This window comes from Mustela putorius, unplaced genomic scaffold (genome assembly GCF_011764305.1).
Source record: "Mustela putorius furo isolate JIRA1106 unplaced genomic scaffold, ASM1176430v1.1 tig00000196_pilon_pilon_pilon, whole genome shotgun sequence".
Taxonomy (NCBI): Eukaryota; Metazoa; Chordata; class Mammalia; order Carnivora; family Mustelidae; genus Mustela; species Mustela putorius.
The window spans coordinates 15220461-15246694 of record NW_025421310.1 but is presented as its reverse complement, the minus strand read 5'-3'; the positions used below and the strand labels follow the sequence as shown (position 1 = coordinate 15246694).

At 51.9% G+C, this 26234-nt stretch overlaps 1 protein-coding gene across 6 annotated transcripts; it reads right to left on the bottom strand.

Moving 5' to 3' along the window:
- Positions 1-988: 988 nt before the first annotated feature.
- On the bottom strand, positions 989-24289 carry LOC101672382 (carcinoembryonic antigen-related cell adhesion molecule 1). 6 transcript variants are annotated; one of them, XM_045077220.1, is made up of 10 exons: positions 24102-24289; positions 22916-23275; positions 20895-21173; positions 20267-20521; positions 18205-18483; positions 3345-3465; positions 2476-2528; positions 2125-2156; positions 1645-1686; positions 989-1342 (listed from the first exon to the last, which is right to left on the bottom strand). In XM_045077220.1, exons 1-10 carry the CDS (start codon positions 24163-24165, stop codon positions 1028-1030), a joined length of 1800 nt encoding a protein of 599 aa, XP_044933155.1. In that variant the 5' UTR covers positions 24166-24289; the 3' UTR covers positions 989-1027. The 6 variants fall into 6 exon arrangements, 5 of the variants coding, with proteins under 5 accessions (XP_044933155.1, XP_012919538.2, XP_044933158.1 ...); XM_045077221.1 differs by having other exon boundaries at positions 1293-1408; XM_013064084.2 differs by lacking the exon at positions 24102-24289 and having other exon boundaries at positions 20895-21278; positions 22916-23044.
- Between the last annotated feature and the right edge of the window lie 1945 nt (positions 24290-26234).

Below are 26234 nucleotides of genomic sequence, written 5' to 3'. Positions count from 1 at the left end.
ATGTTGGTCACTGTGAGTGGACATAATGGACCTGAGCCCCACGAAGGGCAGGGCTGGGTCTGTAGCATTAGAGTTGGTTCTGTGGGTGGGATGTGGATGGGAAAGAGGAAGATGGGGGTGACTGTGAGAGTCCTAGCATTTTCTCTTCCTCTGAGGGGGTCGCAGGGAGATGCAGAAACTCTCAGATGTTGGATTCTACCCTGGGAGATCTTCAGGCCCCTTTTGTCCCTTGGGTGGAATGTTTGCTCTGCTGGGAAGGGCAAGCAGATGGCAAAGGACCCTGAAATCAGACACAGGGCTCAGCTAGGAGCAGCTGGGAGAACAGCCCAGGGTTCTGTTCAGCCTTGCTGCCTGGGGGGCTCAGCTGGGGCTTGGGAAACAGGACCCTGTGCTCAGGGATGCTCCAGGCTGGCTGATGGGTGTGTTTCCAAGGTCATGCACCAAGGGTCCGAAGATGCCCATGAAACATTCCTTCCTTATTGTAGACAAGAGAGGAGCCTGGCCCTCAGGGGCTAGGATGTTCCCCCAGGAGGCTGGAGCTCACTCCCAGCCTCCCAGAGGCCACCCTCTGGGGGCAGCAATCAGCCAAGCAGGGAGCTGAAATGGGTGTGCCAACAAGTAACAGCTGGACATGTGCAAAGGGTTTATGATAGAGCCGAATCATTCGGCCTCATGGCATCCTTCTGTAGAACACAAATGTGCAGCCTCTCCGGCACTCCCTCATGTCTCCTCCCAGCTCAACTCCTGGGAGGAGCTTGGCTGGGATACTGTCCATGGTGCTGATACCCCCAGGGCTTGGGAGTCTTGCTCTAGTTCTGTCCCACACTTTCCATTCATGACAAGGAGCCTTACAAAAAAGGAAGGGGTGGGGCGCCCGGGTGGCTCAGTGGGTTAAAGCGACTGCCTTCGGCTCAGGTCATGATCTCAGGGTCCTGGGATCGAACCCCACATCAGGTTCTCTGCTCAGCAGGGAGCCTGCTTCCTCCTCTCTCTGCCTGCCTCTCTGCCTACTTGTGATCTCTGTCTTTCAAAAAATAAATAAATAAAATCTTAAAAAAAAAAAAAAAAAGGAAGGGGTGGAAAGGGCTGCAGGGAGTGTGCACTGGCCTCTGTCTCCATCACTCAGGGCAGTGAGGGTGCTGTGGACATCACTGCAGGAAGTGACTCCACGTTCAAAGGACCAAGTCCAGGCTGCCCCCATCGGTTGGTAGAGAAGGAAGGTGATGAACCTGACCCTGGGTCCATGTTCCTGAATATCCTCAGGGCCTAGAGCTGGTTCTCTGGCACAGGCTGTGGCTCCTGACCCCACCTGGGTCTCAGCGGCCCCCAGGACCTGCGGAAACTAAGAAGACATTTCTGCTTTGTGGTTGATCTGGCAGTATGTGTTTGTGTCTGGGTGTCGTAATTCCTGTAAAAGAAGAAGAGGCCTCTGAGCCCCTGTCACCTTCATAGAACACATCTGGGTGACTTTCAGCTTCTAGGTCAACCTGGGCTGCTCTATGGGAGCCTATTTCCTCCCAGTATCCCCTGTTCCTCTCTGCACTGCTGTTTCCTGAACCTCAAAGCACAGTCAGGGGCAGGCTGGGGGCAGATCTTCAGCCCCCTTGGGCTTTGGGGACCAGAACATTAGGTGCCCACACTCACCTGGTAGATAGGAATGGCTGTTGTGGGGCCGGGCAGGGAGTCCTAAACAGGAGAGAATGGGTGTTTGTAGACAGAGCGGGAGGGTCATTTTTCTATGGGAGCGACCAGTTCTGTCTCTTGAGCAGCCTTCTCCAAGCCTGCTGGCCCACACCCCAGTCCCAGACCACTGCCCACTGCCCCCTTTGCCCCATTCCTGTTATCCCAGGACCCCTGGCTGATGCCCTCAGTGCCCACCCTGCCCCTCGCTGGACTCCACTGTTCCCACTGGCCAGCTCAAGGGAGCAGGGACAACTCAGGACATGGTAGGAGGGTGATCCTGGCCCAGAAGAGGGTTCAAGCCTGGCCAGAACAAGTAGCTTTGTCCTGGCTACCCTGGGAGAAGCAAGGTCCACTCTGTGCTGCTGAATTGGTTGGATGCCCTGCCTCGACCCTGCACAGCCTGGACCCCAGTGGAAAGAGTGATGGAAGGGGTGGACTTACCTGGGATTTGGAGCTGCTGGTTGGACCATGCCCTGGGAACAGGCACAGGAGTTAGCACCAGAATTGTGAAGAAATTTGGGCTCACCCTCCCCAGAGTGGACAGGTCTGTAGCTCTCAGACAACCAGGGAAGCAGGAGCACCACCCGGGGGGAGACCATTTTAGGGTCTGGTGAGGGCCAGGTATTGACCTATGATCCAAGCTCCACAGGCCAGGGAGTACAGCCAGCTGAGATGCCCAGGGTTAAAGTCCTAGAGAAAGGTTCAGAGTCTCCAGGGGAATGACTGGTAGGAGTGGACACTGGGGCAGGACCATGGGGCTCCTAGTCCTGCCTGGGCGGAAGAGATACTCACGGGGTTTGGGAGCCGGGCAGCAGAGCTCTCTGAGGTCACGCCAGCCACTGGCCCTAGGAAAGATCAGGCTTAAGTGTGAGGGATGCTGGGGTAGGTCACAGCTTTGGTGTTAGAGCAGGGAACGAGCAAGGCAGGGCTTAGAGAACCCCTCTCTCCACCAGTGCTGTTTAGCAGAAGATGGGCCCAAGAGAGGGGATAAGGAAAGGCCTTTGAAGCCCAGAGGGGAAGACCTGCAGCCTGATGGGTGACTAGGAGAAAGTGTCCTGAAAATGGGAGGAATCAAATCCAGGAAGGAAAAAAACGAGGGTTTGACTGCGTGGAAGGGTCAAGGCTGCAGTTCTGTGTATGGGACACTTGGGCTTGGGGAGCCCCGGGTATGTTGGGTCCCTGAATGTGGTTTCTGCTGTGGCCAAACTCTTGCCCCCTCAGGCCAGGAGATGTTGAAATGGGATAGTGTCCCCCTGGCCTGTCAGGGTGTTCCCCTCTCCATTGCGTGGCCCTGACCAGGAGCACCCTCAGATCCTGAGGCTGCAAATCCCCCTCACAGAGCGTGGGGACTGAAATAAACCACAGGAGGTGCCCTTTGCTGAACATTTAGTCGTGTCATCACTGCTGCAGATTTTCTAAGTGACCAAGACAACCCTGATAGGCTGTTCCCTAACTGTCCCTAATCTATACCCAAGGAGGCTGTGAAGGAAGCACCCCAGTCAGCAGCTGGCGAGAAAGGAGCCAGATGGAATGGGAAGGAAAATCCAGGGGCAGCTGGGAGCCTGGAAGAGCCCGTCCAGAATTCTAGGTCAGGACAGAGTCTCCCTCCTGGCTGGGGACAGCTGCAGAACAGGATCAGTGTGTGGGAAATGTCATTGTACCTTCCAGTCCTTGTGCGGAGCAGGAGACAGCCTAAGGTGGCCACCAGTGCCAGTCCGACCAGGACCCCAACTGTAATGCCAACTATGGACCCCACAGGGAAGCCTGTGGTGCTTCCTTCATCTGAAGAAGAAGAAACAGAGGGGAGTGAGTCCCAAGTCAAATCTGGGCAAACCAGGAGGGGCCATGGGGGAAGGACCTGGTTAGGGAGGAAGAAAGGGCATTGAGGTCTGGCTGGTGTGTGTGTGTGTGTGTGTGTGTGTGTTGTCACCACAGTACCCCCGTACCCTCGGTACTTTGTCTAATCTCCAATTTTCTCACCACCTCAGGGCCAAGGCTGGCATCCTGTTTATTTTCTTCTCATGTTATGCTTCTTCCCCATGTCTTCTGTTCCATCCTTATTGATGGTCTTGGAGGGAGGCCCAAGACCCAGTTCCCTGAGACTCATCCCAGTTCCCTGAGACATTACAGCTGGCAACAAAAATGTTAATAACCAAAGGACAATAGCTGCTAAATTTGACTGAGCCCCAAATCTGAGTATGACGCTATCTCAGGATTTCATCTCATGAACTCATGAGATCTCATCCCTGTGGTCCATTTCTTCTTTCCAGTTTTAGAGAAGAGGAAAATGAGGTTCAGGAGGTTGAATGTCTTGACCGAGTTACAACAACTGGTACAAATCAGAACCAAGATGCTAACAAGATTCATCTGATTCTGGGGAATTTTATCCACATTGCCCTAGAGGCCCTGAAGGAGGCTCCCACCTCCTGCAGGCTGCCAACTATTTCACACCGCCTGCCATGAAATATTAGGGAGGAAGGGGGAGAGTTTGAGGGTCACTCACAGCTCACAGCCAGCATCACAGGGTCACTTTTCCTGGAATCACCTGGGTTGGAGACTTCACACTGGTAATTCCCGGCATCCTCCTTCCTGACAGGGCGTATGGTGAGGGTGCTGTTGTCCTGGGACAGTGTCATCCTCTCCATGAGCTTTAGACTCTGCCCATTGAAGAGCCACCCGATAGAGACCTCAGGGTTACTTGTGGAGCAGGTCAGGACCACAGAGTCCTTGTCTTCTGTGACTGTGGTGTTGCTGGCATGGAGAGTGGGCTGGGCCAAGGGCTCTGCGGGGAAACCCAGGAGGTGGCTGATGAGAATGGGCCCCTGGACGTGGATCCACACTCCTTCCTTTGAGATGCCAGCCAGTCCAAGGGCCCTGGCGAGCTCTGTGAAGGTGCCCCCAAGGATGGCCCTGTTGTCTGCAGAAGGATGAGTGTCTGTGTTCAGGTGATGATCTGTAAGGAGAGGGCTGTCCCTCCCCCTCTGACCCTCAGGTTCCCTCTGGCCCTTAGTCATGTGTCTGCTCCACCCAGACATCATGGTGGCATCAGCACCAGGAACCTCGAGCTCATGTGGCCAGCAGCCTCGGTATCATGAGCAAGAGCCGGACCAATGACCAGCGGAGAGCAAGGGGATGATCAGGGGGCAGGGGAGCTGAGGGAATGAATGACCCATCGTCTCTTCAGAGAGGCATCCGGGGAGCAGGATCCCAGAAGGTCTGGCCAAGAGGCCCCCTGCCCTCCAATGGGAGAGACACCCACACCCTTCCTTCCTTCCTTCCCCAACAAAAGCAACTGAGTTTTCTACATGTGGAACCTGGGCTGGTTTCAGGGGCAGAGAGGGGAGCAGAAGTTCAGTCCTTTCCCTGACACCCCAGTGGGAGGGACAGGAATACAGCAGGAAACAATCAGATCTGAAGTCCAGCACAGGGAGCTGAGACCTGGGCTTCTGAGGGGCCGCCAGCTCGTTCAGCCTCTGATTGCTGATGCAGGATGTTGAGTTCCAGAGAAAACATGGAAGGAGCCTCTGTTTGCTCTCACTGCCCACACCAGCATCACTCCCTCTGATGGAGGAGAGGATGGGGCTGTGTCTGCACACAGAACCGGGGTCACTCCCATCTGCTGCTCCTCAGTCTGTGTGACCCTGATTCAGTGACTGTGCCTTGGTTTCCCCTTAAAGCACCAGGAAGAATGGTAAATGACCTCTACTTTCTAGGCCTGTGCATTATCCTTTAAACAACCCCAAATACCTGACCCAAATTTGGGCTATAGAAGCTGGCCAATCAAACGGCAGCTGTTACTACTTTGCTCCACAAGAGAAGGTTTCCTGGGCTTGATTCTTGGAGGAGGAGGGGTGGCATGGAGCTTCTCTTTCCTCTGTTCCTCCCTGGCGGTGCTGCCCTTCCTCTGGGGACCCCAAGTCCCCCAGATCAGTTGGCTAATGGACTGGGTGCTTTTTAGGTCTGTGCTGTCCATGCTGAGCCTCAGGTGAAGGGCCAGGCTCGGCTCCTCCCCCGATGTGGCTCTTGAGACTGAACCCTGGCTGAGGACCAGCTCAGGCAGCCAGAAATGGTTGCTCCCAGTCAGGTCTGCCAAGGAGCCCCAACCCCATCCTAGCACAGATGCCCCAGGGTCACTAGAGTCAGGAGCCCTGAGACAGTGGTCTGGGCTGAGCTCTGGTGAGGATATCGGGGACCCCCAAGCTTGGCCCTGACTGACCCTGCAGAGTCTTTCTCAGATGATCCCAGAGTCTGGATTCCAGGAAAGGAATTCCAATCTTAGGAAGTTAGTCTCCACTGTGTGTCCTGCACTAAATGTTGGAACCCTCCCCCAACACGGGACATAATGCAGAGGGGGAAGGAGGCCCAGTCCTGGCCTGTCATCCTGTGTGAAGCAGGAATTCACCCCACCCAGCACCAGAGGTGAGAGGTAATTACGGAATATGCGGAGCCGTCCAGTTACTTGTGCCACTTCATAATTTCTATCTACAATTTGTAGAGTGTAGTATCCTGTGTCATTCAGGGTGATGTTCCGGAAGAGCAGGGATCCCTTGGGGTACACTGTCTCTCTGCCGCTGTGTGCAGGTCCTGGGATAATAACTCTTACATCTACTATATATGATACAATACGACGGTTCTCCTCTGTTGTGGCCCCTTTGAACCAGCTGAAGCGTCCAGTATCCCTAGGCAGATTGTGGACTTGCAGAAGGACGTCCTTCCCTTCGGTAGCACTGGGCGGCACGGACTCCACAGTGACATGGGCAGTGGTGGGCGGGTTCCAGAGGGTTAAGAGCGAGACTAGGAGGGAAGGGAGCAGACGGATCAGGGTCTGGACCTGGGTGTCGGAGGGAAAGCTGGGGCCCTGCAGACGGAGCAGGTCCGCATCCCCTAGCCCCCTAGCCTCGGGGTGTGTGTGTGTGAGTGTGCACGGGTATCTGTGTGTCTGTGTGTGTCTCTGCTGGTCAAGGTCAGTGGCATGACCGCACTGCTTCATCTCTGAACTTACTTCCTCTGTTTGGAACAACTTCCTCCCATGTCTGTGGCTCACTCCCTCACTGCCCTCAGATACCTGCTCACGCTCAGGGGCTCCTCGGGAGAGGCCTGCCCTGACCGCCTCCTCTGAAGACCCTCTGTCTCCACGTCCTGACCTTTCCCTGTTCTGTTCCCTTCATGATGCTTGTCAGAACCTGACCTCACATTCTAGACGTCTTGGTCCCCACAGAAGTGAGCCTGGGGAGCAGGGACTCGTCTGATGTGTGCTGTACTCCCGTGGTGGGGCAGGCGGCAAATACCGGGCTGAATGAATTGTCCCCAGGGCCCTCCAAGTCTGGCGCTTGTCAAGATCTCAGGTTGGTGGGAAGGGACAGCAGTTAGGGTCCCTGGTTGTTGTTATCATCAGTTTTCCAAATTCAGTGCTCAGTGATGAGTAACTTGGGGAACAGCCCGTGGCTCACCACTTCCAGATCCTGAGACAGTCCTGTCGCTGAGCGGCTCCCCCAGTCCTGCCCTGCTCCCTTGTCCCCTCTCAGAGCCCTGTCCTCCCTGGAGTCCCCAGCCAGCCTTTATCTCCCACCCTGCCGCTTCCTCCTCCCAGGGAACTGTCCCTCTCACCTGCCAGCAGGAGGTCCTGCCAGGGGGCCCGTCCTCCTCGGGGAAGGACCGAAGGGGGCTCCATGGTGCCCGCTGCCCGCTCTGTCCCTCCCTCTGTGAGAAGAGCTTCTGCTCCAGAAATGCTCAGGAGAAGCAGTTGTCCCAATGTTGGCTCTGTCTTAAGTGGCCCCGGAGGCAGGGGTGTGGGGCGGGGTATCTGCCAGGGCCCCTCCTTTCCCCTCCCCTCCCACCCCCACCCCATACCTCCTTCCCCACTTCCTTGTCCCCTTCTTCCCCTTTCACTTCTGTCTACATTTCGATTCCCTGACAAGGGCTGAGGCCTCTCCCTCTTCAGCTGTGATTTCCCAGCATATGGGAGCGCGGGCACATGCCCTTGTTTGGACAAGCACAAGCCTGTGGCGTTGGGGTCTGGAGACCCACAGAGCTCAGGGTCAGGGTGCAGGGACAGCGCCCCCACAGCCCTCTCCCCTCCCGGCCAGGGACCCGTCCTCCTCGGGGAATGGCTGAAGGGGACTCCACGGTGCCTGCTGCCCGCTCTATCCCTCCCTCTGTGAGAAGAGCTTCTGCTCTAGAAAAACTCAGGAGGAGCATTGCTCTCCACACTTGCCCGCTTGGCCGCCCTTCCTCCCTGGGCTCTGAGGGGCCCCTGAACGGAGGAGCACTGGGCGGGGCATGCGGGATGGGGGCGGGGTCTCTGTCCGTCCCTGCCCTTCCTCCCTTCCATGCTCCTCCCCGCCTCCTGACTTTCTTGGCCCCTACCCCTTTCATTTCTGTCTACGTTTGGGTTCCCTGACAAGGGCTGAGGCCTCTCCCTCTTCAGCTGTGATTTCCCAGCATATAGGAGAGCGCGCACATGCCCTTGTTGGGATATGCACAGGCTTGTGGCGTTGGGGTCCAGAGACCCACACAGCTTGGGGTTAAGGTACAGGGACAGCGCCCCCACAGCCCTCTCTCCTCCCCTTGTGGCTTTCCCCTTTGGAGCAGGAGCCTGGGGGTTGCCTCAGGAACTCCTGTTACCAGGATGTCATCCCCACTGTGTGCTGGAATCACTGTGGAACTGTATCAAGACAGTGAATGCCCAGGGGACACCTAGAAATGCTGCTTCAGCAGATGCCCAGCCAGGCTGTGACCCCATGATGTGGGGGTGGGGCCGCCTCTGCTCCTCCTGTGCCCACGGAGGGTCTGCAGATCCTGTGAAAATGCAGAGTCTGACTCAGCAGTTGTGGAGTGGACCCCAGAGTCTGCCTCTACCAAGCTCCCAGGTGATGCTGACTATCCTGGCCCAGGGAGCACACTGTGAATAGCAAGACTGAGGGGACCCGGTTCTCTTTGAGGATGGCCCTTCTCCCCACTCCCCTGCTGTGTCCTGGCCTTGAGTCTGTGGGCACCACACACAGAGCCCCAGGGTCCCCAGATCCCGGGGATGATTGCCTTTTGTAACAGAGAAGGCCAGCTGGGCACTGGTCTCCCCAGTGCTCTCACAGCCTTGGGGAGGTTGGACTGACTCCTGGCGGCAAGGCCCAGAAATGACTCTGAGGGTTGAAATGGCCAGGCTGGATGATGACTGGGGAGGGACTTACGGTCCATCCTTGGGTGTCCCCAGCCCAGCTTCTGCTTCCAGGGGCACAGACCCAGGACCAGGTGTCTCAGGAGCTCCATTCCCAGGTGCGAAGGGACTTCCCTGTGCGTTCTGAGAGAAGAGATGGTGGGAGGTCAGGCGGCCACGGCTCCTGGAAATGTTTCGAGGAGACCCTCCCTCTCTGTGTCCATTGGCTGAACTGTGGCCCAGAGACAGTCCATGTACTCCTGAGCATCCTGGGCAGTCTGTGTCCTCTGCCTGGGGGACCTTCCTGTGGTCACCCTGCTTTCCTGATAGGTGGTGCCAGGCAGGGCATGGGGAGCTGCACAGGGACCCCTGACAGATCAGTGTGCTGCTGGGGCCCTAGAAGGAGTGCGCAGGACAGAACAGGCATGTGGGAGGGACCCAGAAGAGTTTGTGGGAGAAAGGAATGGAACCAGGCTCCTCCTCCCCCTCCTCAGCCAAAGCCAGCTTCAGGGTTAAAGGTCCTGTTCCTTGCCTGCATGTCCCTATGTCGCCCCCCTGGAGGCAAGTCTGGGGGCAGCACAAGGGCTGCTGACCAGGCTGCAAAGGGTGAGGGTCCCTGAGCCTTGGGCAGAGGTGAGAGACTGGTCAGCCCGGATCCTGGTCCCTGTGGATCCTAGATTGCCCGACTCCATCCCAGGGCTGCATGACCCCAGGGAGAAGACAGGCACAGTCTAGAAGATTCCTGCTCTCATGTCAGGAGAATTGTCCACCCAGAGCTATTTGCTCCCTCAGCATGAGCTTTCTTTCCTCGAGATTGAGGGTCTCGAGGGGTCTCTTGAGCCTTTGGGCAAAAGGCACTGGCCTGAGGGGCTGGACCCCACAATGTCCTGTCTCCCCATCATAACAGGGAGGGGAGCCATCCTTGTCCCTCTCTCTCCTCTGTTCTAGGTCTCTCCCCAGGAACCAGGAGCTGGGGGAAGCCCTTCCCAGAGACTCTATCCCAGGGGAAACACAAGCAGATGCTGGGTTCTCCTGTCTCACCTTCCTGGGAAGTTCCCCCTCGCTCCCCAGCACACCTTGGGCTACTGAGACATCTTCAGGGAGACATAGCAGGTGCCTCCACAGACCAGGGGCCCTCAGGATGAGGAGTCAGCTCCTGATGTCTTTGGAGGTCAGGGTGGGGCTCTGAACTCCCCTGGTATTAACCACACCTAGGGTTTGTGATCCAGAATTTGTGTGAGGTCAGATCTCTGAGAGAAGAGGAATGACACAGACTGCCCAGCCAGGCCTTCCAAGGGAGAAGTCGTTCACAAGATCCAGATGGGAGGGGGTGTCCGTGTTGTGGGAATGAATGGGGGTCTGACCTCTAACTGTAGGAGGCCCCAGTCCTCCCTCCTGAATCTAGGAGGGGTAGAGGCCCGGCAGCTTACAAGGTCAGCCTCAGACACGTGCTGGCCTCCTCCCGTGCTGATGCTAGTGGCCTCAGTCCGCAGGGAAGAGGCTCTGACCCCAGGTTCACATGGGGGACATTGTGTGCTTTCCCTCAGGCCCTCAGTGAGTATTTACTGGGCATCTGTGACGTGTCAGGCTCTGGGCTGGATCCTGGGAACTCCACAGAGAACAGTATAGATGTGGGCTCTGGACTCGTGGGGTTTACCCTGTACCAGGGCCAGCAGCACTAGAAAGTCATGGCACTGAGGAGTCAACTATAATCAAGAGAAGGGCCAGGAAGGGAAAGTATCTGGGGCCTCTGGAGCACGTCAGGGGGTCTTAGCTGATGGGGATCCCATTGAGCACTCCTGAGAAAGTGACATTTTGGCTGAGACTGGAAGCATGAGAGGACCTTTGCCCCTTGAAAGACAGAGGATGTGGAGGGACGAGCTGTCCACAGAGGGACCAGTCTCAGCGGGCAGTTGCCTGGCTGGCCAGAGGGGCCGACCGGGTCCAGTGGGGGGAACCCGGGGAGACAAGAGGACTGTGAGTGAGTGAGGCTGGGGAGGGTCAGACCCTGATGGGTTGTGGGGCTGCTGAGGAAAGCTCCAGGCTGCGGTGTATCTCTAACCCCCTCTGGTGGCCCATGCCAGAAATGCAGAAGAAAAAGTCCTGTTATCCAATTATTTTATGTATTTATACATTAATATTTTATATATGGATGTAGAATTTTTAAACACAATTGAATATAATTGAAATATAGGAATTTCAACATATTGAAAGTGTAGAATTGAATACATTTTTCTACAGGCATGCAGAGAAGTCATTCCTACATGAAGATTCTGAGTATCTCCCTTCCTCTCAAAGTCTCCTCGAGGCCTCTTTATTCTTCATTCCGCCCCCTCTGACGCTCCTTCCCCATGTTCCCATGTAACCTTACATTTGCTTTTGCTGTTATCAATTAGTGTGCATTTTTTAGAATTTTGTGAAAATTTGAACCGTACACTATGATTTGGGCTGGGGCCAACTTTTTTACTCTTTGTGGTTTTTAAAATAACCCACAGCTGCATTTTATTGCAAGTACCCTCTTTTTTTTTTCTATCCTTTAATGTATCCCTTTTGTATCCCTTTTCTTTTTAAATTATTTATTTATTTATTTATTAACGATTTTATTTATTTGTTTGTCAGAGAGAGTGAGCACAGGCAGACAGAGTGACAGGCAGAGCCAGAGGAAGAAGCAGGCTTTTTGCTGAGCAAGGAGCCCGATGTGGGACTCGATCCCAGGACGCTGGGATCATGACCTGAGCTGAAGGCAGCTGCTTAACCTACTGAGCCACCCAGGCGGTACCTCCCTTTTCTTTTTTATCCTTACATTGGAAGGATTCAGAAAGTTGTTTTTTAATTTATTCCCTCATTTATGGTTTCCAACTCTGGGCTATTACAAGCATACCCGCCAGCAACTTTTGTGCTCGAGGCTTTGAAGCGGCTGGAGCTTTCATTTCTCTGGGATAGAGTCCCACTCACGAGTGCAGTGACAGGATCGCTGAGGAGGCACACCTTTAATGACTGGAAGAACACGCTACAGTTTTCCAAAGTAGCTGCAAGTATATTTTCTCCTAGCAGTGTGGGAGAGTTCCAATTGCCCCCCATCCTCGACACTTTTTTGGAAAGTCCTTTCACTATTTTAAAGCCAGTCTGCTGATTGTAAAGTGGCATCTCGGTGTGGTGTTCAGTTTGCTTTCAACTGTGAAAACATTTTTCATTTTCCTTTATCATTCTTCTACTTTATTAACAGTTCATAGGAGATCTATCCTCTGAATAGTGTTCCACTGTACGCGTGTGCTGCATTTTGCTCAACCATTTGTCTGTCGATGGACATTTGGGTTGTTTCCATACCTCGGCTGCTGTGAACATTGTTGCAGTGAACACAGGTGTGCCTATCTCCTTGAGGTCTTGATTTCAGTTCTTCTGGACAAATAAGCTGGGTCTTAGTGTAGCTGTGTGTTTAATTTTTTGAGGACCCTCCATACTGTTCTCAGAGTGGCTGCGGCTGTTTGCATTCTCATCATTGGGGTACAAGGGTTCCAATTTCTCAACATCCCCACCAATGCTTTTTTTTTCAATAATAGCCATTGCAACATGTGCAACATGTGTGTCATAATAATGTGTTTTAGATTTGCATTTCCCTTTTTCCATATATCCGTTGCCGTTGGAGAAAGGTTATTTGTTTGTCGCTTTTTACTATCTGGTTGTAGGAGATCCTTACATATGTTGGATATTAACCCCTTATCTGGTAACATGGTTTGAAAATATTCTCTCCCAGTTGGTAGGTTGCCTTTGCATTTTGTTGATGGTTTCCTTTGCTGTGTAGACACTTCTTCGTTTAATATGGTCCCACTTGTTGATTTTCCTTCCTGTTGCCTGTGCTTTTGGTATCATATGCATGAAGTCATGGCCAATGTCATCAAGGGTTTCCCCATGTCTTCTTTCATGACTTTATGGTTTGGGGGCTTATTATAAGTTGTTCACTCATTGTGAGTGGATTTTTGTGTATGTGTAAATTAAATGTGTAATTTCGTTCTTTGGCCACGTGGATACCCACTTTTCCCAACATCGTTTGCTGAAGAGACTATCCTTTCACACTGTGTATTCTTGACACCCTTGTCAAAGGTCTGATGACCGTATAAACAGGAATTTGTTGAGGGCTCTGTGTTCTGTTCCATTGTTCTGTCTTTCTGCCATACTGGTGGTACCTGAGACTGGCTGCAAACTCACATTTGGCTGCTCACACCCTGAAAATCAACACATGAGGGACAAGTGATGGTAGATGAGGAAGGTTGCTTTATACAGGAAGCCAGCATCCTGGGAAGACAGGGGACTAATGTTTCAAAGATCATGGTCCCCATCCAGGGGGCTTGGGATTGGAGGGTGGTTTAAAGGGGAAAACATGAGAAAAAGGAGGGTGGTTGCATGCAGGAGAAGCAGGTGCGCAGGCAGCTGGTAGTATGTGGACATGACACTCAAAAGACTTGCTGGCACCCAGGGCAGCTGTTTTCCAATATAGGCAGGTCTTATCTCCTGGGAAAGTTTGGTCCATCACTCCTTAAGGCCAGTGGTCTGCAAATCCCAAGGAAAGCAGCTTAGTTTTGCTACAGATCATGGGACTTAGGTCAGCAAGCAAAGGGTACACATGATTGGAGCAAGTGAACTCTTAAACCTGGTGGAGTATGTCACAATACCATATTGCTTTCATGACTGCCGTTTTGTCATGTAACTTGCAACCAGAAGGGTGATGCCTCCAGCTTCATTCTTCCTGCCCAAGATTTCTTTGGCTATTTGACATATTTTATGGTACCATCCAAATTTTAGAATTGCTTTTCCTCTTTCTCTGAAAAATGCTTTTGGAATTTTGATGGGGTTTGCATTGCATCTGGAGATCATGAGGAGCAGTATGGCTATTTTAACAGTATTGATTCTTCCAACCCATGGACAGGTGCTATCTTTTCATTTATTCACCTGCGCTCAATTTCTTCCATCAATGTCTCATGGTCTTCAGTCTAAAGATCTTTCCCCTCTTTGGTGATATTTAGTCCAAATTATCTTACCGTTCTTTTTTTAATTTTTTTTTTTTTTTAGAAAAGACTGAATTCTTTTACTTAGTTATAAACAAGTTACTTGCAACATAACTTCTCTTCCACGTGGAGAGCTCTTAGTAGGTTCTTAAACAATAGGAAAACATTTACTGTTAATTGCTTTGAGACTCTTCCACAGAAACCATGCCCATAGAGTGAGGTTATCACAGTGTTTCTCTCTGCTCTAAGTATATTATTTTAAAGTACACATGAAATTTTAAATGTGTACAAATTCAGAGATGTGAGAAACTTCAAAAGCCACAGATGCAGAGTGCAGGAAGGTGAAGGCTGTGAATGCCCCTTTCATTAAATGCATCTTTTATTTTGCCTTGTTGACAAATAAGCAGCAGTTGCTGCGATTCCCTGGGCCCAGAAAGTGCAGATTGTCCAAAGAATAGAATTTCCTCTGCCATTCTCCTACGTATGAAGCCTTTCCAAAGCCAAATGCCAAGATACCAGCAAGTGCATCTTTGGGCAGTGATCCAAAACAACAGACTCTGCTTTCTTGGTGGTGGCAAATGGGGACCCTTGTCTTGCTTCCCACGAGTAGACACTGAAGCCCTGGTGTCTGTCTTTGCTTCTCCTCTAGTTGCGTGTACTCTGCTTATTCCCTGACCCATAGTCTGTGGGGGTTGGGGGATGCCTCCCTGGTGGTGTCTTTGGGGCCCACAGATCAGAGCTCCCTCCCTCTGCCACTACGGACTGGTCTATTTCTTGCCTCCCCAGGGGCTTGGTTCCACCCCTCACAGCCGGGGCAGAGCAAAGCATTTCATCGTTTCTGACACCATTGGAAATGGGAATATTTTCTATATTTCTTGGCAGTTCCCCACAGGCTCTTTGCTGGTGTATAGAAGTGCCCTGATTTCTGCAGATTGATTTTGCATCTTGCAGCTTTCTTAAATTTGTATATTAGTTCAGAACATTTTTTCATGGAGCTTTTGGAGTTTTCTCCATATAAGATCATGTTGTTTACACACAAAGAGAATTTTACTTCTTTTTTTCTGGCATGAATGCCTTCTATTTATTTTTCTTGTCTAATTGCTTTGGCTAAGAGTCTCAGAATTCTGCTAAATAGAAGTTGTGAGGATGAGCACCCTTGTCCTGTTTCTGATTCTAATAGAGAAGCTTTCAGCCTTTCCTCACTGAATATGATGTTGGCTGTGGCCTTGCCATGAACAGCTTTCATTCTGTTGGGGAGCAGCATGGTAGATTGCTTTCTAATCTTGTAATTTCTGTATACACATCTGTCTTTGCACAAAAGATGCCCACTGATTAGGAAGGGGAGCACCCCTGCATGTTGGTGAGAATGTAAACTGGTGCAGTCCATCTGGGACACAGTCCAAAGCTTCCTCAAAATTTAAAAATAGAATTACCTGGTGATTCAGCAAGTGCTCTCCTAGGTGTTTACCCAAAAAACAGAAATACTAATTCAAAAGGATACCCACACCCGACGACGGTTATAGCAGCATTACTTACAATAGCCACACTATGGAAACAGCCCAAATGTCCATCAGTTGAACAGAAAAAGAGGGTGTGGTGCATATATGCAATGGAATACTTTTCAGCCAAAAAAAGAATTAAATCTTATTTGCAACAATGTGGGTGGAGCTGCCATGTATTATGCTACGGGAAATACATCAGTCAGAAATACATCAGAGAAATACCATACGATTTCAGTCATGTGGAATTTAAGAAACAAAGCAAGTTATAATAGGGGAAAAGGAGAGAGAAAGAGAGAGGCAAACAAAGAGACAGACTCTTAAATACCGAGAACAAGCTAATGGTTTCCAGAGGGGAGGTGGGTGGGGAATGAGTCAAAGAGGAGGTGAGGATTAGGGAAGGCATCAGGTGTTGTCTGGAATGTTCAATCAGTATAAAGTACACCTAAAACTAACAGTATACTGTATGTCAAATAACTGGAATTTATTTTATTTTTAAGGATTTTAAGGTTGATTTGAGAGAGAAAGGGAGAGGGTGGACGAGCAGGGGGAGAGGCAGAGGGAGAAACAGACTCCCTGCAGAGCTTGAGAGGAGGCTGGATCCCAGGACTCTGGGATCATGACCAGAGCTGAAGGTGGAGGCTGAACCCACTGAGCCACCCAGGTGCCCCTATTTTTTAAATTTTAAAGATTTATTTTTTTGAGAGCAAGGGAAGAGGGGAGGGGCACAGGGAGAGGATCTCCAGCAGATTCCCCCTTAAGCACGGAGCCCTTCGAGGGGCTCAATCCCTCGACCCTGAGATCAAGACCTAACAGAAACCAGTAAGCAGGCTGCCAACTGACTGAGCCACCCAGGTGTCCCAACTAACTAGAATGTTCCTCTTGATATGGTGCATATAAAATGCAGGAAGGATTCTTCCCTCAAGAAATATAACCTGAAATCTATTTAAGCTTTGAGATTCATTATCCAATTTGTAGGAAATACAGGGTTTGGAGAAGTAACTGAAATGACACCATAAGGAAACAGTCAGAATGTGGGTGTTTTACAAGAAAACAGGTCTGCTCTGCTCTTTTTGCAGAGTCTGTATCATGGAAAAAAACTGAGGGGGTAAGAGGACTGTTCAGTATGAACAGTGTTGCTTACTGAATCTTCAAAAATCGAACAAACCCATGTATCTAGCAGCTAGGTCAGGAAATAGAACATTGCTGGCACCCTAGAAGTTGTTACTCTCTTCCACTTATAAATGTCTTATGTTAAAGATTTATTTATTTATTTATTTATTTGAGAAAGGCGAGGGGCAGTGGGAGAGGGATCCTCAAGCAGACTCCCTGCTGAGCACAGGGCCGACATGGGGATCAGTCCCAGGACCCTGAGATCATGACCTGAGCCACAATCAAAGGCCAGCTGCCTAACTCACTGAGTCACCCCAGGTGCCCCCCATTTATAAATTTCTAATGTTGAATCACCATTGCTTTGCTGGTACAATTGGAACTTAGTTGCGGTGTACTGTCTTATTCTATACACTGTTGGATTTCGTTTGAGAATAGCTTGTTTAGTATTTTTGCTTCTCTGTTCATGAGTATGATATTTTCATCTTTTTGTACTTTTGTTGTTCCTATTTCAATTTAAAGGTTTTACTAACCTCAGAATGAGTTGGAGCAATATTCCCTCTCTATTCTATGGACGAATTTGTATGGTTTTGAGACGATCAGTCTTGAAAATTCTGTGGAACTCTGAGAAAACTGTGTGGAGCAGGAGACACTCCAGGAGGGAACTATAGTGCCAGTCCGACCAGGACCCCGATTGCAATGCCAATTATGGACCCCATAGGGAGGCCTGTGGTGCTTCTTCCATCTGAAATAAAAAGAAAAAGGGAGGGGTATGAGTCCAAAGTCAAATATGTGGAAACCAGGAGTGGCCATGTGGGAAGGGCCTGGTTAGGGAGGAAGGAAAGGCCACTGAGGTCTGGGTGGCATGTGTGTTGTCACCACAGTGTCCCCATCCCCTTGGTTGCTGCATCATTTCTGTTCCTCACAGTGAAACTCTGGACTTGCTTCAATTTTCACATTTTCCTCCCACCCCCAAGGGCCAAGGCTGGCATCCTGTTTATTTTCCTTTCACATTATGCCTCTTCCCCATGTCTTCTGTTCCATCCTCACTGATGGTCTTAGAGGGAGGCCCTTACCTGTCCACTCAACACTGATTAAAGATAATAACACCAGATGACTGCTTTTGAGGTCTGCTCTGTGCCAGGCACGAGGGAAATATTTATGTTGACTCATCTGCTGCTTCCCTGCCCACGAGGGGCCAGGTGTCACACCCACTGTGCACAATGAGCAACTCAGTGTGTAAAGGGCTTCACTAAGGAACAACTCAGTGTTTAAAGTGAGTACTGTAATCAGTAAACCAGTGAAGGTCAGAGAGCTGGAACGTGATCAGACAACACTCATCCCAGTTCCCTGAGACATTACAGCTGGCAACAAAAATGTTAATAACCAAAGGACAATAGCTGCTAAATTGGACTGAGCCCCAAATCTGAGTGTGACGCTGTCTCAGGATTTCATCTCATGAACTCATACTAACTATACTAACTACTCTCACAACTTCCCCGAGATCCAGCTGTTCTTTCCAGTTTTAGAGAAGAGGAAAATGAGGTTCAGGAGGTTGAATGTCTTGACCGAGTTACAACAACTAGTAAAAATCAGAACCAAGATGCTAACAAGATTCATCTGATTCTGGGGAATTTTATCCACATTGCCCTTGAGGCCCTGAAGGAGGCTCCCACCTCCTGCAGGCCGCCAACCATTTCACACTGCCTGCCATGAAATATTAGGGAGGAAGGGGGCGAGTTTGAGGGTCACTCACAGCTCACAGCCAGCCTCACAGGGTCACTTTTCCTGGAATCGCCTGGGTTGGAGACCTCACACTGGTAATTCCCGGCATCCTCCTTCCTGACAGGGCGTATGGTGAGGGTGCTGTTGTCCTGGGACAGTGTCATCCTCTCCGTGAGCTTTAGACTCTGGCCATTGAAGAACCAGTGAATGGAGACCCCAGTGTTGTTTGTGGAGCAGGTCAGGACCACAGAGTCCTTGTCTTCTGTGACTGTGGTGTTGCTGGCATGGAGAGAGGGCTTGGACACTGCCTCTGTAGGGAAACACAGGAAGTGATTGAATGAGAATGGGCTTGGGGCCCAGGTTATGCTCCTTCCTTTGAGATCTCTGCCACTCTGAGGGCCCCCATGAACTCTGTGAAGGTGCCCCAGAGTATGGCCCTGCTGTGCAGAAGGATGAGTGTTTTTGTTCACGGACAGTCTGTAAGGAGAGGGCTGTACCTTCCCCTCTCACCCTCTGTCACATGTCTGCTCTGCTGAGACACCGCTGTAGTATCATCAACAAGAAACCTCGTAGCCCATGGGGCCAGCAACCTCATTATCATGAGGAATTTTTCCCCATGGGCTTCTGTGTGGTTTTCTTGAACTTTTGTGACATTAAAAGATAGGGCCTCATTCCTTATATTCCTTTCCATATATATTGAAGGAGGAAGGTTCACAGCCCTTCTTATCTCTGTGTCCAAGGCAGCTTCATGTAAGGTAGGGAAGGCATTTACACTGTTATAATTTACTAGGAAATGAGAACCTCCTGCCCCATCTTCATTAACTTAGGAATCAAAGTTTTCAATCTACAAGATTTCTCACTCTGATGAAGACTTTTACTTACAGATCTGTGGCTTGACTCTCATGGTGAAGCACTTCTGCAGAGTGGTTACTATATACAGCATATTGGCACCCTTACAATATAAGGAAACTACTGCCTCATAAAAAAGGCCTTATATTAAACACACACAGCCAGTATCATCCCCCATGATGAAACATGGAAGCCTTTACTCTAAGATCAGGTAGGAGATAAACATGACAATTTCACTGCCTGTATTTGACACAGTACAGAAGTCCAGGCAAAAATAATTAGGAGGAGCACCTGGGTGGCCCAGTGGGTTAAAGCCTCTGCCTTTGGCTCGAGTCATGATCCCAGGGTCCTGGGATCGAGCCCCACATCCGGCTCTCTGCTCAGTGGGGAGCCTGCTTCTTCCTCTCTCCCTGCCTACCTTTCTCCCTACTTGTCACCTCTGTCAAATAAATAAATAAAATCTTTAAAAATTTTAAGAGTCAAATAGTAAAAGTCTAAAAACAAATGTAATACAAAAACTTACTGAAGCTGAATTTCCCAATGATTTTTTAGATATGATACCCAAAGCAAAGACAACAAAAGGAAAAAGCAGATGAATTGGATTACATCAAAATGGAAAACTTCAGTGCATCAAAAGACAGAATCTGGAGAGTGGTAGTACTAGTTATGGAATGAATAGGATATAGGGATGAAACGTACAACATAGGAAATACAGTCAATGGTATTTTGATCAGGCTGCATGGGGACAGATGGGAACTACACTGTATTGAATGAGTATAACATACAGAGTTGTCCAATCATTATGTTGTACACCTGAAACTATGTCACATCGTGTGTCACATAAAGGTCACTAACAAAGAAAATGTGAGGGCAAGGAAACATTTGCAAACCATATCTGTAAGAGGTTAATATCCGGATTACAGAAAGGACTTCTGCAGTTCAACAACAAAAAACAACTTGACTAGAGGATCATTCTTCTCCATTTGCGAAGCCCCATTTTGTGCCTGGGGCTTTCTGGAACTGAGAAGCCCCTCCCCACATTCCAGGCTGGACCCAAGGTCTGCCTTGAGAAATCAGAGAGCAAGGGGAGGAAGCACCTGCAGACATGTAAAAGGAGAGGTCAGAGACAGACTTGGTATTTGCTTGTGACATAGCAAATGGGAAATAATTTCTATGCTCTTTTCCGAGAGACAGACAGACCTTCACCACAGCAATCCATGCAGATGCTCCAGGGACCCACTTACCAGAGACTGTGATAGTCTTGACTGTGGTCTTCTTGAGGCGAGTGCCAGAGTTAGAGGCAAGGCAGGTATAGAATCCGCTATCATTCGCAGTGAGGTTGGGGATAAAGAGCTCCTGTGTGTCTGTCTGGGGCCTCCCATTGATAAGCCAAGAATACTGTGCAGGTGGGTTAGAGGTTGCGTGACAGGAGAGACTGAGGTTGGCCCCTGGATGGTAATAGGAGTCTGAGGGGGAAATGGAGGGGGCATCCGGGCCATCTGGAGCAAACAGAATAAAGCCACAGTTGATGAAATGCAAGGGAAGGGGAAGCTCCTGGTCTGTACAAGGGCCACAGTGTCCCTCTGAGCTGGGTCCCAACCTCATTTTATAAAGTCCCAACCAGAAACCCCCTGTGTTCAGCCTGGTCCCCTCAAAGGCTGGTGACCCTCTCAGGGAGGAGCAGCCTGTTCCCTCCTAGTCTTGGCTTAGGCCAGGCTTGCCCAGGTTTGCGTGGGACAAGCCGCTATGGCCAGCCTGGGGGTCCAGCTGAGAGTCATGGACTCGGACCCCAGAAGGATGGATGTGGGCTGGCCCCTGGCTGTGTGGATTTGGGCTGGCAGCCCGGGTTTGGGAGGAACGGAAGCTACTCACAGAGAACATTCAGGGTGAATGGGTCACTACGACCGTCACTCACTGGGTTCCGAGTTTCACACACATAGGGTCCTGTGTCATCCCTTATGACACCATGTATAGTGAGAGTCCTGTTGTCCAGGGATAGCTCCAGCCTGGTGCTGGCCGGGAGGCTCTTACTGCTTTCTGACCACAGGTAGCTCGTGTCCTGAGTCTGAGGTTCACAGGTTAATAGCACAGAATCCACATTCTCCACGGGGTCGGAGTTGTTGCTTGTGATGTGGGGTTTGGGTAACTCCGCTGCGCAGACAACAGAAAGAATATTGCCCGAGGTGGTACCTGTGATTCCTCCACAGGCATCTTGAATCAGAGTTGGCATCTCTCACCTCTCAGCCAACTGGAGTCCTTCAAAGAATAAGGCAGATCTGTGTATCTCAAGACAAATGCATGAGGACCTGAGCCTCAGAGAAAGTAAACCCCATGGTCTGTGTGTCTGAGAGCACAGGCTGTCTCCAATGTCAATACAGAGCAGCCTTTGGTTGTGGAAGACACAGGACAGAGTCAGAGACAGCCGTGGACCCCTCCTGGCTCCTCACTGATCTGACAACAGCACGGTGATGGGATCTGAGCAGAAATGATACTTGGAGACAACAGGAACAAGCTGGGAGGTCATGAGGAAGTGACACCTTCCATGGCAGAGCCAAGTCCAATGACCGGCAGAGAGTGAGGGGATGAGCAGGAGGCAGGGGTGTTGAGGGAATGAACGACCCATCATCTCTTCAGAGAGGTGCCCTGGGTGCAGGATCCTAGGAGATCTGACCACCAGGCTCCCTGCCCTCATTGGAAGAAACTCCCACACCTTTCCCTCTTTCCTTCCCAAACAAAAGCAACTGAGTTTCCTACATGTGGCCCCTGGGCTGGTTTTAGGGGCATGATGGGGAGCAGAAGTTCAGTCCTTTCCCTGACACCCCAGTGGGAGGGCCAGGAACACACCAGGAAACAATCAGATCTCAAGTCCAGCACAGTGAGGTGAGGCTCAGGCATCTGAGGGGCGGCCAGCTCGTTCTGCCTCTGATTGCTGACAAAGGGTGTTGGGTTCCAGACCAAACACAAACACGGAGCGAGCCTCTGTTTGCTCTCACCGCCCACACGAGCATCCCTCCCTCTGACGGAGGAGAGGACGGGGCTGTGTCTGCACACAGAACCGGGGTCACTCCCATCTGCTGCTCCTCAGTCTGTGTGACCCTGATTCAGTGACTGTGCCTTGGTTTCCCCTTAAAGCACCAGGAAGAATGGTAAATGACCTCTACTTTCTAGGCCTGTGCATTATCCTTTAAACAACCCCAAATACCTGACCCAAATTTGGGCTATAGCAGCTGGCCAATCAAACAGCAGCTGTTACTACTTTGCTCCACAAGAGAAGGTTCCCTGGGCTTGATTCTTGGAGGAGGAGGGGTGGCATGGAGCTTCTCTTTCCTCTGTTCCTCCCTGGCGGTGCTGCCCTTCCTCTGGTGTCCCCCAAATCCCCCAGAGTAGTTGGCTAATGGACTGGGGGCTTTTTAGGTCTGTGCTGTCCATGCTGAGCCTCAGGTGAAAGACCAGGCTGGCCCCTCCCCCGGTGTGGCTCTTGAGACCGAACCCTGGTTGGTGACCACCTCAGGCAGCCAGAAATGGTTGCTCCCAGTCAGATCTGCCCAGGAGCCCCAACCCCATCCTGGCACAGATGCCCCAGGGTCACTAGAGTCAGGAGCCCTGAGACAGTGGTCTGGGCTGAGCTCTGGTGAGGATCCCAGGCAGCCCCTCAGGTTGGCCCTGATGGACCTTGCAGAGTCTTTCTCAGACGATCCCAGAGTCTGGATTCCAGGAAAGGAATTCCAATCTTAGGAAGTTAGTCTCCACTCTGTGTCCTGCACTAAATGCTGGAACCCTCCCCCAACACGGGACATAATGCAGAGAGGGATGGAGGCCCAGTCCTGGCCTGTCATCCTGTGTGAAGCAGGAATTCACCCCACCCCGCACCAGAAATAGAAGGAATTACTCACGGAATACGCGGAGCTGTCCAGTTACTTGTTCAACTTGAACATTTTTATTCACAGTTTGTAGGGTGTAGTATCCTGTGTCATTCAGGGTGATGTTCCGGAAGAGCAGGGATCCGTTGGGGTACACTGTCTCTCTGCCGCTGTGTGCAGGTCCTGGGATATTTACTTGTATGGCTACTACGTATGCTACAATTTGACGGTTGGGCGCTATGCTTTCCCCTCTAAACCAAGTGAGACCTACAAGATCCGCAGGCAGATTGTGGACTTGCAGAAGGACGTCCTTCCCTTCGGTAGCACTGGGCGGCACGGACTCCACAGTGACTTGGGCAGTGGTGGGCGGGTTCCAGAGGGTTAAGAGCGAGACTAGGAGGGAAGGGAGCAGACGGATCAGGGTCTGGACCTGGGTGTCGGAGGGAAAGCTGGGGCCCTGCAGACGGAGCAGGTCCGCATCCCCTAGCCCCCTAGCCTCGGGGTGTGTGTGTGTGAGTGTGCACGGGTATCTGTGTGTCTGTGTGTGTCTCTGCTGGTCAAGGTCAGTGGCATGACCGCACTGCTTCATCTCTGAACTTACTCCCTCTGTTTGGAACAACTTCCTCCCATGTCTGTGGCTCACTCCCTCACTGCCCTCAGATACCTGCTCACGCTCAGGGGCTCCTCGGGAGAGGCCTGCCCTGACCGCCTCCTCTGAAGACCCTCTGTCTCCACGTCCTGACCTTTCCCTGTTCTGTTCCCTTCATGATGCTTGTCGGTACCTGACCTCACATTCTAGATGTCTCTGGGTATCTGTTTTCGTCCCCACAGAAGTGAGCCTGGGGAGCAGGGACTCGTCTGATGTGTGCTGTACCTCCGTGGTGGGGCAGGCAGCAAATACTGGGGCTCAATGAATGTGTCCCCAGGGCCCTCCAAGTCTGGCACTTGTCAAGATCTCAGGTTGGTGGGAAGGGACAGCAGTTAGGGTCCCTGGTTGTTGTTATCATCAGTTTTCCAAATTCAGTGCTCAGTGATGAGTAACTTGGGGAACAGCCCGTGGCTCACCACTTCCAGATCCTGAGACAGTCCTGTCGCTGAGCGGCTCCCCCAGTCCTGCCCTGCTCCCTTGTCCCCTCTCAGAGCCCTGTCCTCCCTGGAGTCCCCAGCCAGCCTTTCTCTCCCACCCTGCCGCTTCCTCCCAGGGAACTGTCCCTCTCACCTGCCAGCAGGAGGTCCTGCCAGGGGACCCGTCCTCCTCGGGGAAGGACCGAAGGGGGCTCCATGGTGCCCGCTGCCCGCTCTGTCCCTCCCTCTGTGAGAAGAGCTTCTGCTCCAGAAATGCTCAGGAGAAGCAGTTGTCCCAATGTTGGCTCTGTCTTAAGTGGCCCCGGAGGCAGGGGTGTGGGGCGGGGTATCTGCCAGGGCCCCTCCTTTCCCCTCCCCTCCCTCCTCCACCCCTTACCTCCTTCCCCACTTCCTTGTCCCCTTCTTCCCCTTTCACTTCTGTCTACATTTCGATTCCCTGACAAGGGCTGAGGCTTCTCCCTCTTCAGCTGTGATTTCCCACTACATGCAAAAGTACACATACCCCCTTATTTGGACAAGCACAAGCCTGTGGCGTTGGGGTCTGGAGACCCACAGAGCTCAGGGTCAGGGTGCAGGGACAGCGCCCCCACAGCCCTCTCTCCTCTCCTTGTGGCTTTCCTCTTCAGCAGGAGCCTGGGGGCCGCCTCAGGAACTCCTGTCACGGGGATGTCACCCCTACTGTGCACTGGAATCACTGTGGAACTGTATCAAGACTGTGAATGCCCAGGGGACACCTAGAAATGCTGCTTCAGCAGATGCCCAGCCAGGCTGAGACCCCATGATGTGGGGGTGCGGCCGCCTCTCCCCCTCCTGTGCCCATGGAGGGTCTGCAGATCCTGTGAAAATGCAGAGTCTGACTCAGCGGGTGTGGAGTGGACCCCAGAGTCTGCCTCTACTAAGCCCCCAAGTGATGCTGACCACCCTGGCCCAGGAAGCTCACTCTGAATAGCAAGACTGAGGGGGACCCAGTTCCCTTAGAGGATGGCCCTTCTCCCCACTCCCCTGCTGTGTCCTGACCTTGAGTCTGTGGGCACCACACACAGAGCCCCAGGGTCCCCAGATCCCGGGGATGATTTCCGTTTGTAACAGAGAAAGCCAGCTGGGCACTGGTCTCCCCAGTGCTCTCATAGGCTCTGGGGAGGTTGGACTGACTCCTGGCGGCAAGGTCCCAGAGATGACTCTGGGGGTGAGAAAGGGGCAGGCTGGATGATGACAGGTGAGGGACCCATGGTCTATCCCCAGGTGTTCCCAGCCCAGCCTCTGCTTCCAGGGGCATAGACCCAGGACCAGGTGTCTCAGGATCTCCAGTTCCAGGTGTGAAGGGAGTTCCCTGTGTGTCCTGGGAAGAGAAGAGATGGTGGGAGGTCAGGCGGCTGCGGCTCCTGGAAATGTTTTGAGGAGACCTTCCCTCTCTGTATCCTTTGGATGAACTGTGGCCCGGAGACAGTCTGTGTGCTCCTGAGCTTCCTGGGCAGTCTGTGTCCTCTGCCTGGGGGACCTTCCTGTGGTCACCCTGCTTTCTCCATGGGTGGTGACAAGCAGGGCATGGTGAGCTGCACAGGGACCCCTGACAGATCAGTGTGCTGCTAGGGCCCTAGAAGGAGTGCGCAGGACAGAACAGGCATGTGGGAGGGACCCAGAAGGGTCTGTGGGAGAAAGGGATGGAAACCAATCTCTTCTCTCCCTCCTTAGCCAAAGCCAACTTCAAGGTAATGTCCTGTGTGTTGTCTGCATGTCCCTATGTCGCCCCCTAGAGGCTAGTCTGGGCATAGCACCCGGGATGGTGACCAAAGGATGAGGGTCCCTGAGCCCTGGGCAGAGGTGAGGGACTGGTCAGCCTGGATCTTGGTCCCTGTGGGTTCTAGACTCTCTGACTTCATCCCAGGGCTCCATGAGCCCAGGGAGAAGATAGACATAGTCTAGAAGATTCCTGCTCTTGTGTCAGGAGAATTCTCCACCCAGAGGGATTTGCTCCCTCAGTAGGAGCTGTCTGTCCTCGAGATTTTGAGAATGACCTAGTAGGGGGTCTTTTGAGCCTTTGGGGGAAAAGCACTGTCCTGAGGGGCTGACCACTCCAATGTCCTGTCTCCCCATCACAACAGGGAGGGGAGCCATGTGTCCCTGTCTCTCCTCTGCTCTAGGTCTCCCCACAGGAACCAGGAGCTGGGGTGGCCCTACCCAGAGACTCAGCCCCAAGGAAATACAGGCAGATGCTGGGTTCTCCTGTCTTTTCTGCCTGGGAAGTTCACCCTTGCTCCCCAGGACA

What these genes read in the sequence shown, in the direction of transcription:
- LOC101672382 (XM_045077220.1), bottom strand. Translation starts at nt 24,165, where the DNA reads ATGGAGCCCCCTTCGGTCCTTCCCCGAGGAGGACGGGTCCCCTGGCAG. An exon ending in ATTCACCCTGAATGTTCTCT is followed by an intron (nt 20,522 to 20,894) that starts GTGAGTAGCTTC and finishes TGTTTGCTCCAG; the next exon opens with ATGGCCCGGATGCCCCCTCC. An exon ending in TGTGAGGCTGGCTGTGAGCT is followed by an intron (nt 3,466 to 18,204) that starts GTGAGTGACCCT and finishes CTTCTTCTTCAG; the next exon opens with ATGAAGGAAGCACCACAGGC.